At 44.9% G+C, this 19569-nt stretch overlaps 1 protein-coding gene across 1 annotated transcript; it reads left to right on the forward strand.

Moving 5' to 3' along the window:
* The first annotated feature begins 6690 nt into the window (after window positions 1-6690).
* On the forward strand, window positions 6691-12799 carry SPATA31F3 (SPATA31 subfamily F member 3). The gene is made up of 5 exons (XM_057724826.1): window positions 6691-6834; window positions 7338-7383; window positions 7900-7960; window positions 8863-9389; window positions 12342-12799. Exons 1-5 carry the CDS (start codon window positions 6691-6693, stop codon window positions 12797-12799), a joined length of 1236 nt encoding a protein of 411 aa, XP_057580809.1.
* Window positions 12800-19569: the final 6770 nt, after the last annotated feature.

The following is a 19569-nucleotide window of genomic DNA, read 5'->3' on the forward strand; positions in this document are numbered from 1 at the left end:
TTCTCACTCCTTTGCCCCTCTTCCTTCTGCTCCTCACCTCTGCTCTTTCCCCTTTCTTTCCTTCCCATCCCCTCAGGACTGCATGTGCACACATCCATAAAGATCAAAAAATCTGTAGAGAAATGCACCCACACAGACATTTATACCTAGAAACACACATGGTCAGATTCAGGAGACCTGTCTCCACAGTTCATGTCTACGTGATACAGAAGAATACACCCACAAGGAGATACTCACAACCTTAGTTTCCACAAAAAGACAAAATGAAATCTAAACCTCACTTCATTGAGATCGAATACATACAAAATAAAAAGTACCCAGAGTAAAATAAATATTTCAGGAATCCTTCTGTTACTTCCACACGCCGTTATATAGGCACCAGCAGCTTTATGCATGCTGACTCCTGCGTGTGGATCACTCTCTCTCCAATTCCACATATTAAAATCCTCTCTCTGCTTCAAGCACCAGTTCAAATGCCATTTTCTACAACATGAAACTTTCCCAGATCACTTCAGCCAAAAATAACCCCTTTCCTCTTTAGAGGAGATTTATCTAGCAGTTTATCTGTACCAGGCACATTCTGAGATATTTTGAGTATTTCTGTGTAACTGTTATTTCCTACTTTTAAGTTATCGGGGTTCACTTCTGGATAACATTCACTCCCCCCCCCCTCCAGAATGCTTTATTAAATAAATAGGCTTTAATAGATACTACCCTGTACTAATGGGAGGAAAGTGAGACACACAAGAAGAGGCAGCTTAGACTGAGAAATAGTGGCACTGCTCTCCTCTGAGGAGGCTGGGGATTGTGGTCATTGCAGCAGCCTCCTGTTTCGAATTGCCCTCCCTGCCTCTGCAGCTGGTCAGGAGGGTGGAGGCTAACTAGGAGGAACAGAAAGGAGGGAGAACTAGGACGTGGTGTTCCTCAGCTGTACAAGTAGAAAGACTACATCTTGTCAAGGTTCTCTGAGCCAATTGGTTTCTTCAGGAAACCAATTGTATTTAAACTGAATTACTAACTGTAATTAAACTGAAAGGAGTCTGAGGCATAAAATCATCATGCTAATTTATGAATTTATATTGAGAAATATAATCCCAAGGGACCTGACATACTCCCATCTGCTACTCAGGTTATTCTCTTTGTATAGGTCCATTTACGTTGAAACTTACATTCCAGTCAGAAGGCACTTAAGGAGCCTGTAATCAGGCCAGGCCTGTGAATGGGACAATCTCAGATGCTAATGTCACTGGGCTGTGACAGCCTGATGCCTCTTGCCCCTGGGGACATACCTATTAAGAAGTAGGGTGTGACCTGGATGACATTGGACACCTTTATACCAGCCTTGCTCTTTGGCTCCTGTTTTAGATTCCTTTTATTACTGTGGCCCTTCTTTTAAAAAACGACTGGACATGTAAGTAGTCTGCAATTTCAAACATCTTATTATAATCATATGGTATGTCTATATCCTCTCAATATGATTGAATTGAAAGTTGCAAGGCTTAGTGGAGTTTAGAAACAAACTTTTTATCCATCAGTAGGTTGCTTTGTGACCTCAGGCTAGTGTTACTGTACTTACAGGTGATTCAGTTTCCTCATATATAACATGGGATGAGAATACTTGGGTCTGGTTGATGGTAAGGACTGAATGAGGTGATGTGTGTAAAGGGCCTGGCACGTAGTAATTTTTTTTAGGGTCAATTCTCCTTTCTTCCCTGTGTTCCTGAATTCTTAACTTCCATTTATAGATCACTGTCCAAGTTAGGTCACTGCCAGAGATGGCCAAACTCACCTATTGCAGGAGAACTTTTTAAATAATGTCATCCGCAGACAGTTGCTTCAGATTTGATCCAGCAATCCCACTTCTGGGTATATATCTGAAGGAAATGAAATCACTATCTCCAAGAGATATCTGTACACCCATGCTCATTGCAGCAGTATTTATTATAGCCAAGACATAGAAACAACCTAAGCATCCATTGACAGGTGAATAGTTATAGACGATGATGTCACGGAATATTTTTCAGCCATAAAAAAGAAGGAAACCCTGCCATTTGCAACAACATGCATGGGCCTGGACAGCATTATGCTAAGTGAAATAAGTCAGACAGAGAAAGACAAATACTACGCAGTCTCATTTATACATGGAATCTAAAAAAACCCATCAAACTCATTCAAACAGAGAACAGATGGGTGGTTGCCAGTGTCAGGGAGTGGGGGTGGGAGCAATGGGTGAAGGTGATCAAAAGGTATAAAATTCCATTTATAAGATTAATAAGTTCTGGGGGTCTTATGTATAGCATGGTGACTGTAGTTAATATTATATATTTGAAAGTTGCTAAAAGAGTAGATCTTAAAAGTTTTTATTACAAGGAAAGAATTTATAACTCTGAGGTGATGGACATTAACTAAACTTATTGTGGTAACCATTTTACAATACCTACATACATCAAATTATTACGTTGTTCACCTTAAACTAATACAATGTCATGTGCCATTTATATCTCAATAAAACCAGGGTGGGAGGAAGAACCGTTGCTCTTTGGAGGCTGATTGCTGCCAAATACACACCCAAAGCCCAGTGCTCTATTGTTTGAGGGTTTTTTTTTGACACTTATTTAATACAGAGACTGCAAGACCCTGCCCCTAGAGATTCTAATTCATTTAGTCTGGGATGAGGCCAGGAAATGTATATTTCCACAAGCCTCCCAGTGATTCTGATGTAAGGCCAGGATTGAGAGCCGCTGGAACAGATGGCCTTTTTAAAAATTAATTTTTATTGGAGTATGGTTGCTTTACAATGTTGTGTTAGCATCCACTGCACAACAAAATGAATCAGTCATACACATACAGATATCCCCTCCCTTTTGGACTTTCTCCCATTTAGGTCACCACAGTGCATTAGATAGAGTTCCCTGTGCTATACGGTGTGTTTCCATCAGTTTATACATACTCTGGAACAGATGGCTTTTTAAAGTTCCTGTCACGGAGTCCTTGGGACTCATTGGGTGGGCAGCCGCTGCCCTCTAGTGCCTCTAGCTGCTTGCTACACTCTGCATAGTGTAGTAACCTGCTGTGGAGCACTGGTGGTCTTGCTGATACTGCTCTGGGGCTTCCTGTCCAACTCCCTGTCCAACTCTGGGGCATTAATAAAAATGCTACTGTGTAAAAACGTTGCTTCGGAACAGCAGCAGCTATGCCTCTCTGTCCCCATCACCCGAGACAGCTAAGGTATTCACTAGTGTTCTCTGAGAATGAGACACAGCAAAACGCCTTTGTAAGGCTTGTGTGGAGGGATAAAATCACATCAGCGTCCTGTCAGGATTTTTCTTTATTGGGCTATGATGTGACCCACAGTGCATATGAATCGGTAATCATGAACAGTTTCCTGAAGAAATTCTACTATTACAGTAATTGTGGCGCTGTAGCATTATCATGGAAGCAGGGTCCAGCTCTAGCAGGTTTTCTAGAAACAGATGAATCTGAATCTTTTACAGTTGTGTAGCCCTCAAGAGTCCACAGAGGCCTTCGATGTACTTCATCTCCCTTGTTTGCTGTTCACGATAAACCCTGAGGCAGAAAGGGCAAAGGTGAGGGTCCATGCCCACATCATTAAAAACAACAGTGTGTCCATCACGTGGATGTGTCCTTGTTTAGGAAGACGCTGATCCCACTGTCTTATCCACACAAGCACCCTCTGTTGAAGGTCTACTCTGTGCAAAGGCATAAGACTGCCTTTGGCTCTACCTGCTCAGCTCTGAGACGGAGGAGCAAGGACTGGGTAAGCTGCTGTAGAGGAGTTTGCAACAGATGGTTTTAATGGTTTAGGGGGATGACAGTGGCGGTGTATTATCTGTAAGGTTAATAGTGCACTGGTGGGAGCTGGTGCCAAGTTTGTCACATTTGATGATTTTGTCTGGGGCAGAGATCAGGCTAATGGGAGACTGCAGTGTTGCAGCAGTAGCTCGGGAAGCAGGATCTGGTTGGGTAGGAGATAGTGTTCTTATGCACCTCCTCTTCATCCCATTGGTAACCCTGGGGTTCTGGGGATGGCCAAACGCACAGCATCTGATGCTGGACCTATAAGACTGAATGAAGTTTATTAATTACCTACATTCATAGCCCAGGGGAGGAGGACCCCAAGCACCACGCAGTGCCACATCGGGTCAGGTTGACGGGAGACTGAGAACCTTTGCAGCAGCATAGAGGCCAGCAGCAGCTGCAGGAAGCAAGAGCTTGATTAGGTAGGAATAACAACAGTAATAAAAGATTCAAGCCCCTTTGTGGGTATCTTGACCTGCTGCTAAAAAGCTGATGCAGGCTGCTTTTTCACTGATTATTGTTAACCTGTCATTCAGTGCTCTTTAGTTGGAAAAATCTTCTCATTCCTGTATTACGGAATTTACAAGTTCAGGAAAGATGTTGAAATGGCTCAAATTCATCCCATCTTCAGGGTGAGACTCTTCTTAAATTATTTTAATTGTAAGGATCTATTTTGTATTTATTTTGTTCTGTAAAAAAGGACCTTTAAGAAAAACATTCACTAATTCATTTTTTTTTTACGCTTAAAATGGACGCATTTTATTGTATGTAAATTGTACTTCAATAAAACTGATTTTAAAAATCTGGAAGATTGGTTGAAATCCATTGGACCTTGGAATCCCCTCCCCCGCTCAGAAACTAATTCATTTTTTGACCGAATTATTTTCAAAATATTCTTCCTTATAGATAGCAAAAAAAATCCCTCATGCTAATGATTGGGGCTTTTTTTTGGCCTCTTGTTTTTTAAAATTGTGGTAAAATATGCTTAACATAAACTTTATTGTTTTAACCACTTTTAAGTGTACATGTCAGTGACATTAAATATATTCACAGTGCTGTGTAACCACTACCACTATCCATTTTCAGAATTTTTTCATTGTCTCATACAGAAACTTTGTACCCGTTAAATAACTCCCTACACCTCTCTTTCCTGACTCCTAGTAAGGCTGGCTCTTGATTCAGCTCTTAATGAGGTGGGTTCTTGCTTGTGAATTAATCTTGTCTTTGAAACTAGATTTAAAAAAATTTGTTTTATTTTTATTTTTTTATTGGCTGTGTTGTGTCTTTGTTGCTGCATGCGGGCATTCTCTAGTTGCAGAGAGAGGGGGCTACTCTTTGTTGTGGTGCGCGGGCTTTTCATTGCCGTGGCTTCTCTTGTTGCAGAGCATGGGCTCTAGGCGCATGGGCTTCAGTAGTTGCAGCACACAGACTCAATAGTTGTGGCTCACGGGCTCTAGAGTGCAAGCTCAATAGTTGTGGTGCGTGGGCTTAATTGCTCCGCGGCATGTGGAATCTTCCTGGAGCAGAGATTGAATCCGTGTCCCCTGCAATGACAGGTGGATTCTTAACCACTGCGCCACCTAGGAAGTCCCTGAAACTAGATTTTTAAGTTTCTTGAGAGCAGGCAGGTGACATAACTCAAATGTCTTTGTGCCTTTGACACTGTCCTGCTGAGGGATAAGCACAGACTGCTGGCTCACCACACCCATTCATTGGTGAACTGGATGCTGGGCGAAGGACCAAATAGCCTCTTCAGAGTTTTTGAGCCTAAGAATTCTGGGGCTGTGGGACCACTCTCATCAGGGCAGGAACTTCTTAGGAAATTCAGAAATCCTGGCGTTTTGGAGGCATATCACAATGTCGAAGGGGTTTGTGAAGTTCACATTAATATGTTAATCAGTGGACACAGGAGTGGTGGGTACCGAGACTGAACAGGACAAAGCTTGACCTGCCTAAAGGTGTTCAATTTCAGATTTTCATTAACATTTCAGCCAAACACTCCAACCATGGTGGATTCAACCCAAGAGCTCCAAGTGTGTGGTCCTTAATCAAAAGTCTTGCCAATAACCCACCTCCATGAATAGACAGGATGCTAATAATATCTGTAAAGGCCATTCTGAAAAACCAAGCTCCAGAAGTAAGCCTCATTCATCTTCCTCCTTGGAAGGCACTGTTCACAATTTCTTCCCACCCATCTTAAGCTTGACCACACAGACTGGGAGGACTCCTTCTTTAACTCTTAGAAAGTTATTTAAAAGAACAGAAGCAGTGTTCTTTCCTTGCCACATTAATCATGGTCCTTTTCCTAAACCTCTTGATACTGACCATCTATTGCCTGTGACATCAAAACCTTCACTGTCCAAGACTTAACAAGCCAATGTGTGCACTGTTCTCTTGTGTGTTTTCTAGTTATCTTTCCAGTACAGGTGATACAGTTCATGGAGTTCCTCTGACCTGACTGCTATCTCTCTTTGAGGGCATGCAGTGTACATAAAGACTCAGTTATCTGGGAATAGATGCCAGACTATTATCTGAAAGAAAAAGGCTGAGCCATCAGGATATAGAGAATAGAGCACGAAAGAGTGTTTACTTCCGGTGACTTGACACCTTTAGGCTCAGGCTCTGCAACCCATACAGACAACCAGACACCCTCATCTGAACACTGTGTCACATGAGCTTCTCCTAGACAAGTAAAGGTCTGTGATGCTATTCATGACTTGGGAAACAGGAGGGCTTTGTGATGCAGTCTGCTGGTCTGGTTCTGTGCTCTGTGAGGCAGAGATGATAGGTCTAGAATTTCGAGTCATTAGGTTCTAAGACCCTGAAAGCCTAGGAAGACTAGGAAGAGGGATGGCTAGTGAGGTTTAGATTATGTTGAGCCCTACCTTTATTCTGTGGGATGTTGGTTATCCCTTTTACACTTATGGCTCCATCATCATTATTGCATTAATTATTTGGCAAGTGAGAAAGGATCACCAAGATTTAAAGTTGAGGCCTAACAGGAGCTGCTGCCGGGTAGGGAACACTATGACCATGACTGAACCAATTAAGCCTCAAACAGGGTTTTATCCTCTCACTGTTCCTTGTTACCCTTACCCCTGCTTTTTTTTTTTTTTTTAAATGGAGGAAGTTTCCTCACTGGATCCCCAAACAGATTTGGGTGATTCTTCTGGTTGGTAGACATTTAGGGCGTTGGGTGGCTAAAGTCCTTTGGCTACTGGACCACCCATCCTTTACTCTGTCCCTGCTTTCTCTCTTCTTATCCTGATCTCCCCACAGAACTTATTCCGGGAATGGGGGTGGAGGTATGGAGTATGAAAAACCTCAAAATGAATCAGAAATAAGAAGAGAAAGGAAATGATGGGGTGAAAAACAAAGAATAGGGAAAAGAAAGGTAGAAGAATGTGTAAAATTAGAACACAGAAAGAGTTTGGGAAACATGTGCAGGTTTTGTCTCAGTTTAGGCATGAAAAGAAGAGGGTGCCCCAGCCCTACACTCTAACTCTTTTGTCTTTAAGTGTCACCGGAAAGTCAAACAAAGGGCTAAAGATAAAACATCAAGAGGTAAAGACCCAGTCTCTACTCTGACTTCTCTCCACTGGGGGTGAGGCGCCCAAGAACCCTGTCCCTCAAAGACCCCTGGTGTCAGGCACCAGGTGCTCTGACCACTGAAGGCTCCAACTCCCCAAGTTGATAAATTCTCCCAGAAGACGTTTTTGGGTGGGAAATCAGAGCCTGGGAATGTTCCAGATTTCACCACCTTACCCCTGGGAGTGAAGAGGAAGTAGGAGAGTGTCATTTAGTAGTTTTATGACCCAGTGGGAGTCACTTCATCTCTCAGCCTTGTTATGTGTAAAATGGGCATCTCATGATGCTGTCTCACTGACAGTGTGGTTGTGAAGGTCAAATGCGATTAGGTCCAGGAGAGCACATCATACCTGGTTAAGTTGTACTCAGATGTGCCTCAGAGCACTGACTGTTGGGGTTTGCCGTCTCCTGTCATTCAAAGGCCTTCAGCTTCCTGTAGGATGTCCCTGAATCCTCTCTCATTGCATGTAACACTGTCTCCTGGTTTCTCAGCTAGGAGGCTTTCCCGGAAAGAAGCTGAGAAGCCGTGGGAGCTGCTCTCTATCATGAGAAGGTGATCTCTTGCTCTTTGCCGTGTGCCAGCTCTAGCCTGGGCTGTGATGATTTCCCTACTTGGCCTGGGGCAGGGTTGGGGAGAAGGATAAGGTCTGGGAGGGAGCCAGACACAGTGGAGCCTGGAGCAGTGGTGAGGGTTGCCAGAGGAGAGGGTGAGGTCATCTCAGGAGAGAGGCATCTTCCAGTTCTGTACTGGGCTGGGCTCACAAAGGTCCTGGAATTCAGGTCTTGACTAGTGCAGGATTTAACCACGTAGGTTTTCACTCAACCACAAGTCAGGAGAAAGGATAATTAAGTGCATAAACAAGTCATCATTTTCATATCCTCTTTATAGCTATATCGTTTCAAGGGCAGACTCCTGGACCCTGCAGACATTACCTCTTCTGGTTTTGTCTTCAGGGAGACCAGTTCCTGGGACAGCCCTCAGGCAGGAGCTTGTCATATCGCCCCCTTCTTAAGATCTCTAGAGAATAGAGATTGGCTTCCAAGAGATGTGTGTGCCCTCTAATCCCCAGAATGCAGAGTTCCCACAAGGACCTCCTTAGCCCCAAGCGAGGCTGACTCCAGGTTCTACCTGGTGCTGTTCCTGGTGCTGCCCCATCAGCTAACCATTGGCTCCCCCATCTGCCTGGTTCCCTTCTGCTAGTTCAGCTTTTCAGCACAGGTCAGCAGAGAAGTCTCCCACTTCCCAGTCTCTCAAGGCCCTGTGTTCCCATCAGTTGTCTGAGACTTTGCCCAGGTTAGCTGGCCCTGACCTGCTGAATGTTTCTAGAGAAAAGCAGTGGCAAAAAAAACCCTGGAGGTAGAATGAAGAGTTTACAGGCCAATCTCCAGGCCACATGCCTGCAAAGAGGCAGATGTCACTCCAGTAACAAGTGGTCCCCGTGTTTCCCTTCCCAGCCAGGGCTGGCTTCCTGAGGAGGGGAGTGTGCGGCGGCTCCTGTGTGCAGATCCCTGCTGCCAGACCTGCAATGCTGTGGCTCTGGAGATTCAGCAGCTGCTATCGGGTGAGACCACATTCACTACCCCTACTTCATCGGGGCCATTGCAGGGCTCCTCTTGCCTGGAGGTTTTGTCCACGTCTAGTTTCTCTTTTGAGCCGAGTCAGGATTCCCTGCACTCCAAAGAGCTTTCCCTTCCATCAGCAACCCACATAGGGTCACAACTAACAAGTCAGAAGTCCTTAACCCAGTTAACTGCCAAATCAGCCATCAAGTCAGCCATCAAGTCAGCCACCAAGTCCGCCAGTGCAGTCAGCATCCGCGAATACTGGGCTGACCACTGGCAGCTAAGGCAGGAATGTCAAGGGCCAGAGGTGCCCTGGGACGCCAGAGCTCTGTCTTCTTCAAGCCTTGAAGAGCCTAGGATTCCTGTGAACAAGCAAGACAAGGAGAAGAAGAACTCCGAATGTGTTCCAGAGAAACGAGGTCAGCAGCCCTTGAATATCTGATTCCCTTTCTTTCCCTGAACCCAAAGCTCACAAACCTAAAATACCCCCATGACCTTTCATTCCCTTCGTCTCATGTTCCCGTGTCCCCAAATCCCTGCTGTATCTTTAAGTGTTTGTATATAAATGCATGCATTTCTACACCTGAGGGCTGCCAAGATCTATGGAAGATTCCTGTGGTAGCTTATGTCACACTGCGCCCAGATTTTCCAAGCCTGGGGAAACACCACCATTGCTTTCCTCATGAACACTACCTCTAAGGCCTCTGTTGAAAAGATGGGCTTTTATTTCCCTGACCTGGGGTTCATGGGAGTAAGCCAGTCCACCCAAATTTTCTGTTTTTGAAGGATCTGCTGTTGACCCAGTGCAAATATCACTGCAAACAAATCCCAGACTCTATGACTGGCCCTGCCCACTGCCACCTTTCAGTTTATAAGTGGTCTCTGTCCATTGCTTGGGGGACGTGCTGAGGCCTCAGTGTGCTTTCTGCAGCAGAACACAGCTTCCTTTCTATGGTTCCTCTTTTCTGCACATGCAGTCCCTGGCCCACCCCTAGACATCTCGCCACAAAAATGGAGCCCGGTTTCTTTTTCTTCAATGATTTGTTAATCTGCAAACTGTCTAAAATTTCCTCTATCTCAGTTAGACCCACCTCTTCCTCACATTCCTGCATTTGGGCTTTTTCATCTTTCTATCAACAAGCCTATATCAGTGTCCCATTTCTGACTCTGGCCAAGTATGAAAACTTGCAGTGGCACTTCCACTTCAAAGACAGCTCCAGCTTCTGTGGGGCTTGCCAGCTGTTGCCCAGAGATCTGTGTAGATCCAGAGGACCATACAACATAAGCCCTGAAACTTGTTGAAATCTGTCTCCTGAGACTCAGGGGCCTACCTATTTGGGGAAGCCCATTTCAGTTCTCAGGAGCAAGGTGGTGTTCTCCTGGTGCGTGCCCCGAGCTGCTGGAGTTCTACCTTCAGAAGTGGCTGATTTGGCAGTTTGATTTTCCATTGCTGTGGTCTGCCCCAGAGGATCCAGCAGTCCATCCGGTTGCTTCTATCCCCTGCTGACCAGCAGCCCCGGCCCCAGTGCAGCACTCTGACTAGTGTGAGTGTCCCCTAGCCTGCAGACCTAGAGGCCAGAGAGGACAGTGACCTCTTCTGATCTGTTGTGCCCAGCAGGGCCAGCCCCCAGTTGCTTGCCCAGGCCACGGCAATGCTGTAGAGCCATATTGACTAAAAATGTGAGAAGATCTGCTAGAGGATTGTCCGTGCCCACATCTGCAGCTGTTGGGGCTCAAATCACTGGATGTGCAGAATTCCAGGGGCCCTGGCAGCAACTCAGTTCCCTGGCGCCCCAGAAGGTAAGCCCCTAGACATAGAGGCAGCAGTCAGTCCCCACCTGGATTAGGAAGGGACGCCCTGAATACAGCCAGGCCTTGACCAGCAGCGGTAAGCCTCACCAGATGCTGTTGCTGATCACCTTGATTAGCACCTGCCTGAGTGCCCTCCCAGGGAGCCTTTGAGAAACTGGAGATGAGTTTTGGCCTTCCTGTCATAACTGCGGGTTCTTTATATTGTGGCATTGTCCAAGGCCACGGCCCCAGCAATCACTAGCCAATCTCCACTCACAAAGATGGTGCCTGGGCCTGCTGGGAGCCCGACAGAGCCTCTGGGTCCGTCTCATCTAAGCAGCAGTGTATAAGTCCTGGGCCAGGCTTTCCAGGTGCCCGTGAGACTTGTGCAGACAGTGCACAGGCGTTCCAGACTGAAGTACAGGTGAATGGAGAAGGCGCCTCTAGAGAGCCAGACAGGTCCTACTAGCCCCTGCTTGCTCAAGACACCCATCTTGGCTAAACTAAATTTTTACCTGAAAAAGAAATTTGTAGAGATACATTTGGGAAGTCTCATAAAGACAGAGGAGTCCAGGGAACAAATTGTGGCTGTCCCAAGTAATATCTGTCCCTAGGTGTTCTTTAGGAATCTAAACAACCAAAGGAAAACATTGCTCTAGGAACTCCCCATCCCACCAGGCATCCCATGTGCCCCTAAAGTGGCCAGCCTTAAAGAAGAGCTTGCAGTTAAACTAAGGCACTGCAGCAGAACCGAAGCAAGCTAGTTCCAGGGTAGTCCTTATGGTTCTTCCTATGGGTCTCCAAGATCTCACAACCCAGTGGGGACATGACAGAGGCCCAGGTGCTCTGTGTTCAGCTGGAGGCCGGTGTGAACAACCCCTGCCTGGAAGATCCCTGAGCCCCAGGCCTCTGCAAGGGTGAGGATAACTCCCTGCACCAGCAGGGAGAACAGAGGACCCAGGGAGGCTCAAAGCATCAGAGAATCACAGAGAAGGGGATTCAGTGCCCAGTCTCTCTCCAACCAGAGAGAACATCTACCCTGCCAAGATTCCAGTAGGGACACTTCTAAGTAGAATATCCAGAGCCCCTGACTTCCCAAATGTATCTCCAGGATCTTTCTGAGATAAAATTTTAGTTTGGCCAGGATGGTTGCATTGAGTGAGTAGGGACTAGCAAGGATCTGTCTGGGTCTTTAGAACCATCATCGCCATCCTCTCAGCTTAGTGCCTCCTGTCAGTACCTTTATCAGCTTCTCCCTTACCTCGAGTTTCTGGAGCATCCTCCAGGATTTCTTAGGACAAAAGGACCAGATAAGAATGGTCTGTAAGGCTGTTAGGGCAAGTTGAATGACCTCACCCAAACAGGGATTCCTGAGAATGCCAGATCTGGAGTGTTCAGGGCTTAAAGGGCCAGATCTTACAGGACCAACTTGCTGGGCCACATTTTGCAAGTCCAGCATTTCAAAGAGCCACATTTTTCAGATCCAAACTTTGCAGAGCCAAAATTTGTAGGGCCACTTTCTAGGGCCAAGAGCTGTGGGATCTTGGCAGCCCATACTCACAAGAGCCCTACCCTTCCAGAAGCTGCAGAAGCTGGCTTGGGAAAAAAGATGAAGCACTTTACACACTGGATTAACCCCGAGGTGAAAGGTCAAGGGCATAAGGAATCCATTGTCTCTAAGGATGAGAAAGTGGCCAAAACCAAGACAAAAAATGTTGAGAAGAGTCCGCCTCCCAGCAAACGCCATATGAAGGGAGCTAAGTCGGAGAAGGAGGAGGAGTGCGGGGCCTTCTTTGATGCCCTCCAGTGCCTAGACAATGAGTTCCAGCAACGGTCCCTTCAGTCCAGCCAGTCCCGGTTCCTGCGCCTTTCCTGCAACAGCTCCAAGCACTGTCCTCAGCTGACTTGGGCCACTCATCCAGAAAATCCATCCCATGTCTCAGCTCTCACCTCAGCAGAAGGCATGCGTCTGTACAAGGAGAACACCCAGTCCAGGAAAAAGGAGTTCATAGGTCCCCACACTTCTGCGTCCTCCTGAAGAAGGCTGTCATCATCACTTCCATTAACATGCAGGAGAGGCAGGACCCCCTCTAAATATACTCTATACCTCTAAGCAAAGAACCACCTGTTTGTGCCTCCTTATTTTTTTTTATTTTTTATTTTTTTGGGGGTACACCAAGTTCAATCATCTGTTTTTATACACATATCCCCGTATTCCCTCCCTTCCTTGACTCCCCCCTACCCCGAGTCCCCCCCACCCTCCCCGCCCCAGTCCTCTAAGGCATCTTCCATCCTTGAGTTGGACTCCCTTTGTTGTACAACAACTTCCCACTGACTGTCTATTTGTGCCTCCTTATTTTTAATGTGGTGTGTGATGGAGAGAGCAGAGGAGGTAGATTGTACTTCCCATATGGTGTAGGAGCTTAAACCCATTTTACAGATGGGTCAGCATTCCACACAACTCTTTCAGCTCCACCCTGGACTGTAGATAAAGGGAACCTGAGCAGAGAAGGAAGACCCTCGTCTAAGGTGCATTGAAGGTAAAGATCAGGCTTGACTTGTGTCATGGCTTCCCATGTTGTCTGTGGGCCACAGAGGAGCAGAGTGTGCATGATGGTAGTGCAGGAAGTGAGAGCCAAGAGTCCGGTACATTTCTGACCCACAGACACAATCCATGGATAACTCCTAATATATTTTCGTGATCTGGAGGGAAGGTTTTAGAGGAGTGTTACAGTGCTTCATCCTTGAGCAGGTGTTTTGTGTTTATCAAAAGCAGATAGCTAATATGACTCAGAAGCAAATGATAGAATCTCCCCTCTCTGCACCCTGTTGTTATTGATTAGATTTTAAAGGGTAACTCATCTGGGAGCTTGGTGTATCCCTGTTACTTGTTTGACCCCTATTGCCTTTAAGCTGCATGGAATAAATGCCTCCTAGAATGAAAATCAGTTGATGATAATATCCCCAAAGAGTCACAATAAAAATGACTTTGAGAAGCATCTTGGATTCAACGATATTTGAGTACTTACTGTGTGCCAGGAACTATGCCAGACACAGCAGTCACCTTGACACAGGCCTTGCCTCATCATCTCATGGGGGTAGACAGCCTCACATGCCCAGATTGTCTAATCAAAATGTATATACTTGGATGTATTTGTTTCAGAGGTGAACTGATTCCCCGGACCACCCCTCCTCCCCCAATCACACATACCAAACCTGCTCCCACATCAGTTAATGGCACCTTTCTCTTGCCAGTTATCAAGCCAAAAATAAGGATGTCATCCTTGACTTTTGCTTGTAACAATCTGCTTCTGGTCTGTCAGTAAAACCTGTTGTCTCTACCTTCAAAATTCAGAAAATATAGCTCTTCTTATCTCCTCTACTGCTACTGCTACTGTAATAGTTTCATAATCTCTTGCTTCTTCCTGAGAGCATAACTCCCAACAGTCTGTTCTCAACACAGAAGCCTTATAGTGCTCAGGGAGCATCCTGGCTGGAGGGAGGGAGGGAGGGAGGGAGGAAGGGGGTGGGGAGAGAGAGAGATGGATGCATAACTATGGAACCAGATAAGGTTACTAAAGGAATGAGTGTAAATGAAAGAGAGATCTAAGGACTGGGCTCTGGGACATTCCAACGTTAAGAAATTGGGAAGAAAAAGAGAAACAAGTAAGTAGAGGAGACTGAAAAGCAGGAGCCAGGGAGGAAAGAGGAAATCTGGAAGAGTGTGGCATACTGGCATATTGCAAGGAGAAAGTGATCAACTGCGTGAAAAGTTGTGAATTGGCTGAGTAAGATGAGGATACAGAGTGTGACCTAGTGGTCTCACTAGATTTAGCAACACAGAGATCACTCATGGCCTTGAAAAGAACAGACTCAACGTGTGATGGAGGTGAAGGCATTACTGGAGTGGATTCAAGAGTAAATGAAACAGCAGTTGGTGACAGCAAGTGTAATTAGTTCCCTCAGGGAGGTTTGTTCTGCAGAGGTGCAGAAAGATGGGGATAGAGCTGTAAGAGGAAGTGGAACTCAGGGAGGGTTTTTTGTTTTTAAAAATGAGAGACATAACATGTTGGATGTTGACAGAAATTATGCAGTCAAGGAGGGATAAACTGATGATGCAGGGAGAACTGCTGGAGCCATGTAGTGGTGTAGAGGTGAGGGGATGGGAGTGAATGTCCAGGTCCAGGGGATGGCCTTGGAAAAAGCACAGACACTTTGCTGGTGGTTAGTAGAGAGAAGGAAGCATTAATGAGGTAAGATTTTGTGTGTTAGGAGAAGAAAGATTGCTGTCCCATGTAACTGAGTTTGGGCAAAAACTCAAAAGGTGAGTGAGGAGCTGGGAAGTTACCATGACTGGGGGTGGAGGGAGTAGTACAGAGAATTGAAGCTGAAGGCAGAAGTAGAGATAGATTCTGAAAGTTACCATGACAAGTTTCCCTTAGGGCCTAGAAGTTGGTGGCCAACTGAGGGCCCAGTTGGGTATATAAAGGTGGGTGAATGTGCTCTTGGAACACTGGAGCAGCAAGATCACAGTGAAACTCTAGATGAACAGAACATGAGGAAAAGGATGGGACTAGGGACACAGAAAGGGGGTAGGTGTGGCTTCGCAGTGTTCAGAGACCAGGGATGTTTGGGGGTGGGAGGAGGGAACTGGGAAGCAGAAAGACAGAGAGGCTGCCCGGGGTGGATGGGAGGGAACTCTGTTTTGGACACCTCATTTCTCTCAGAAGGTGGCACCTCTGCATTCCCACCTTCTGACGTACCACAGAGGGGAGAGTAAGGGCAGGAAGTGCTGTGGCTTCCTCATGGTGTGGTATGGGGGGCTGTGGGACACTCCCACATCACTGATTCCTAAGGAAATCCAGGACGGCTCAACATACCATCAAACCAGGAGGCGCGGGCAGGAGTCTCTTCCTCTGATAGGACCCAGCACTTAGCACAATGTGTCCACTGCCAGCAGGATGCAGACAAGCCAGCATGGGAGGAAGCATGAATGTGTCCGTCCTCTGAATGGTGATTCTGTGCCTAAGGGTTGGGGGCCCCAGCCCCTGTTGTGGCCCCCAGGGCCGGGAGGCAGAAGGCCCAGGCCTGCTGAACCACATCTTCCAGAGTTTTCCTAAATATCCCCAAAGATCATAGGAGATCTTGTGGCAGGCACATCCTCCCTGCCTGGTGGGAGTTGGGCTGAGAGCCATGTAAGAGGATGCCCAGGAGAAGGAATGTGACTCAGAAGGGTCACAGCAGCAGGTGGGAAGCTGAGGTTAATGTGCACACATCCTGACTTAGGTGAAACAGGCCCTTCCCACGGTCCCCCACAGGCTCCCATGTGCCTCAGCAGATTCCTGTTATGGAAATTTCAGACAACTGACCATCATGATTGCTTGTCTTTTGTACCTGCTCACTCCACCCTAGCAGGAAGGTCTTTGTTGAGCTCAGGAGTGACTTGCTCAATCCTGTCATGCCAGCCTCTTGCCAGCAGGGGACCCAGACTCCCTGAGTATGAACTGAAACTGCCTGCTCGGCTCGAATTCCCAGCCTGCTGGAGATGCTCAGACTCGTGGGCTCAGTTACATCTGTTTGTCCACGCAAATTCTAGTCCCTCTCCTCTTTGGGTCTTTGAGTAAAACATCCCCTACTCCTAAATTCCCACATCGTCTGAATCATCTTCCTTCCACAGCCTCATCTCTATCCTACTAACTTTCCTATCACCACCTTGTCCAGGCTGAATCCCTGAAAAGATATTAATAATATATGAACATAGTAGTGGAAAGAAGCAAGTTACAAAAATATCCAGTTATAGTCTCATATAAAAAATATTAACAGACTTTTTAAAAATGTTTTTTTATTGTGGTGAAAGTCACATAATATAAAACATGCTATTTTGACTGTATTTAACTGTACAGTTCAGTGGCACTAAGTACATTCACATTGTTGTACAGCTCTCACCATCCACCTCCTGAAATTTTTTTTTTGTTTGTTTGTTTTTTTTGTTTTTTTTGTTTTTTTTTTAATTTTTTTTGGGGTACACCAAGTTCAATCATCTGTTTTTATACACACATCCCTGTATTCCCTCCCTTCCTTGACTCCCCCCCCCTCGAGTCCCCCCCACCCTCTCCGCCCCAGTCCTCTAAGGTATCTTCCATCCTCGAGTTGGACTCCCTTTGTTATACAACAACTTCCCACTGACTATCTATTTTACAGTTGGTAGTATATATATGTCTGTGCTACTCTCTCGCTTCGTCTCAGTTTCCCCTTCACCCCCCGCCCCCTCCCATACCTCGAGTTCTCCAGTCCATTCTCAGTATCACCTCCTGAATTTTTACCTTCCTAAAGTGAAACTCTGTCCCCGTTAAACACTAACTCCCCATTCCCCCTCCCCACCTCCCCAGCCCCTGGCATCTACCAATGTACTTCTTGACACTATGAATTTGACTATTCTAGGTACCTCGTATAAGTGGAATCAAACAGTATTTGGCTGCACCTAATGTAAAAAATATTAATAGACTTTTAAGGAGTGGTTTTAGGTTTGCAGAAATATTAAGCAGCATGTACAGAGTTGGCATACACTTCCTCATGCTTGGTCACATACACAGTTTTCCCTGTTACTAACAACTTGCATTTAGTATGGTACATTCGTTAAAATTGATAAGACAATACTGATAAATTATTATTATTAACTAACGTTCATAGTTTATGTTAGGGTTCACTCTTTGTGTTATACATGCTATGGGTTTTTACTAATGTATAATGACATATATCCACCATTACAGTATCAGAAGAGTTTCATTGCCCTAAAAATCCCCTTTGTTTCACCAATTCATCCCTTTCTCCCTTCCCCTAAAGCCCTGACAACCATTGATCTTTTTTTTTGAATTTTTTATATTTTATAGTATAGTTGATTAACAATGTGTTAGTTTCAGGTATATAACAAAGTGATTAAGTTATACATATACATGTATCTATTCTTTTTTAAATTAATTAATTAATTTGGCTGTGTTGGGTCTTTGTTGCTGCATGCGAGCTTTCTCTTGTTGTAGTGAGCGGGGGCTACTCTTCCTTGTGGTGCGTGGGCTTTTCATTACAGTGCCTTCTCTTGTTGTGGGGCATGGGCTCTAGGTGCAAGGGCTTCAGTAGTTGCAGCACTTGAGCCACCAGGGAAGTCCCTGAGCATTTTTTATGTGCATAATATCTATTTGCATATCTTCTTTGGAGAATTGTCTATTCAAGTCCATTGCCCAGTTTTGAATTTTTTTTGGGGGTGGGGTTGTTGTTTGTTGACCACTGGTATTTTTATTGTCTTCATAGTTTTACCTTTTCCAGAACATTATATAGTTGGAATCATGTAGTATGTAGTCTTTTCAGATTTGCTTCTTTCACTTAGCAATATGTATTTCCTCCATGTCTTAAATGGCTTGATAGCTCATTTCTTTTTAAGGCTGAGTAATATTTCATTGTATAGATTTACCACAGTTTGATTATCTGTTCACCTATTGGAGGATATATTGGTTGCTTCTAAGTTTGGGTTGTAAAGCTGTTATAAACATTTGTGTGCATGTTTTTGTATGCACCTAAGTTTTCACTTAATATGGGTAAATAGCAAGAAACACAATTGCTGGATCATATGGTAAGAGTGTATTTAGTTTTGCAAGAAACTGTGAAACTGTCTTCTAAACTGGCAGTACCATTTTGCATTCCTGTCAGCAATGAATGAGAGTTCCTGTTGCTCCACATTCTCACCAGCATTTGGTGTTGTCACTGTTCTGTAATTTGAATGTTCTAATAGGTGTATAGTGGTATCTTATAGCTGTTTTAATTTTCAATTCTCTAATGGCATATGATGTTGAACATTTTTTGATGTGCTTACTTGCCATCTGTATATCTTCTTTGGTGAGGTGTTCAAGTCTTGCCTGTTTTAAAATTGGGTTGTTCATTTTCTTATTGTTCTTATTTCATGGATTGTGCTTTTGGTGATGTATTTAAAAAAGTCATTATCAAACCCAAAGTCATAAAATTTTCTCATAATCTCACTTTTGGAAGAACAAAATGTGTATATGTTTGTGTTTTTCATCTTTTCAGTAATCTGTATGTTCTAATTTTCCTACATTGCAAATTAATTATATATTTCCTTATATAATTTTTTAAAAATCCCAGGGTTGGCAACATGGTGGCTTCTTTTAGTTTTACATACAATATTCTGTGACTCAGAAGACATAGCTTTATTGCTCTGGGTTAGTTTCCCTGTCTATTAATGAGTATTGAAACCGAGAGTCACTGAGTTCCCTTTCTGTCATAAACATCTAGAATGATCGTGTTTATTTTCAAATTCTTTAAAAGTCCATGGACCTAATTGCAGCATCTAGTCATGGGGCATCCTGCCATGGGGCAGGGGAGGAGTATGTGTGTATGTGTAAACATTTTTTAGACTATTCACCGAGGAATTTCTTGAAGTAAGAGGCTGGGCCTGTAGTACGCAGACACTGCCCACATGCCTCACGCACACTGGCTGTGAAAGCCCCCAACTTACAGCGAGAGGAACAGGCATACCACACTGAGAAAGAGAATGCAAAACTAATACCCCACACTTCACTGTGGACGTTTCTCATGACCAGTCACTACTTCCAAGACCACAGTGTTTTCCTCAGAAACTTTCTGTGGTATATTTTTCACATTTTTTGGACTGTGATCCATAGTAAGAAATGTAGTTTATGATGTGATCCTGTACACACAGTTATAAACACATGTTCATAGATCTATAACTGAACTCAAATTTTATGAAACAATCCTAATTTTTTTAGATAAGAATATTTT

The sequence above is a fragment of the Hippopotamus amphibius genome, chromosome 2 (genome assembly GCF_030028045.1).
Source record: "Hippopotamus amphibius kiboko isolate mHipAmp2 chromosome 2, mHipAmp2.hap2, whole genome shotgun sequence".
NCBI lineage: Eukaryota > Metazoa > Chordata > Mammalia > Artiodactyla > Hippopotamidae > Hippopotamus > Hippopotamus amphibius.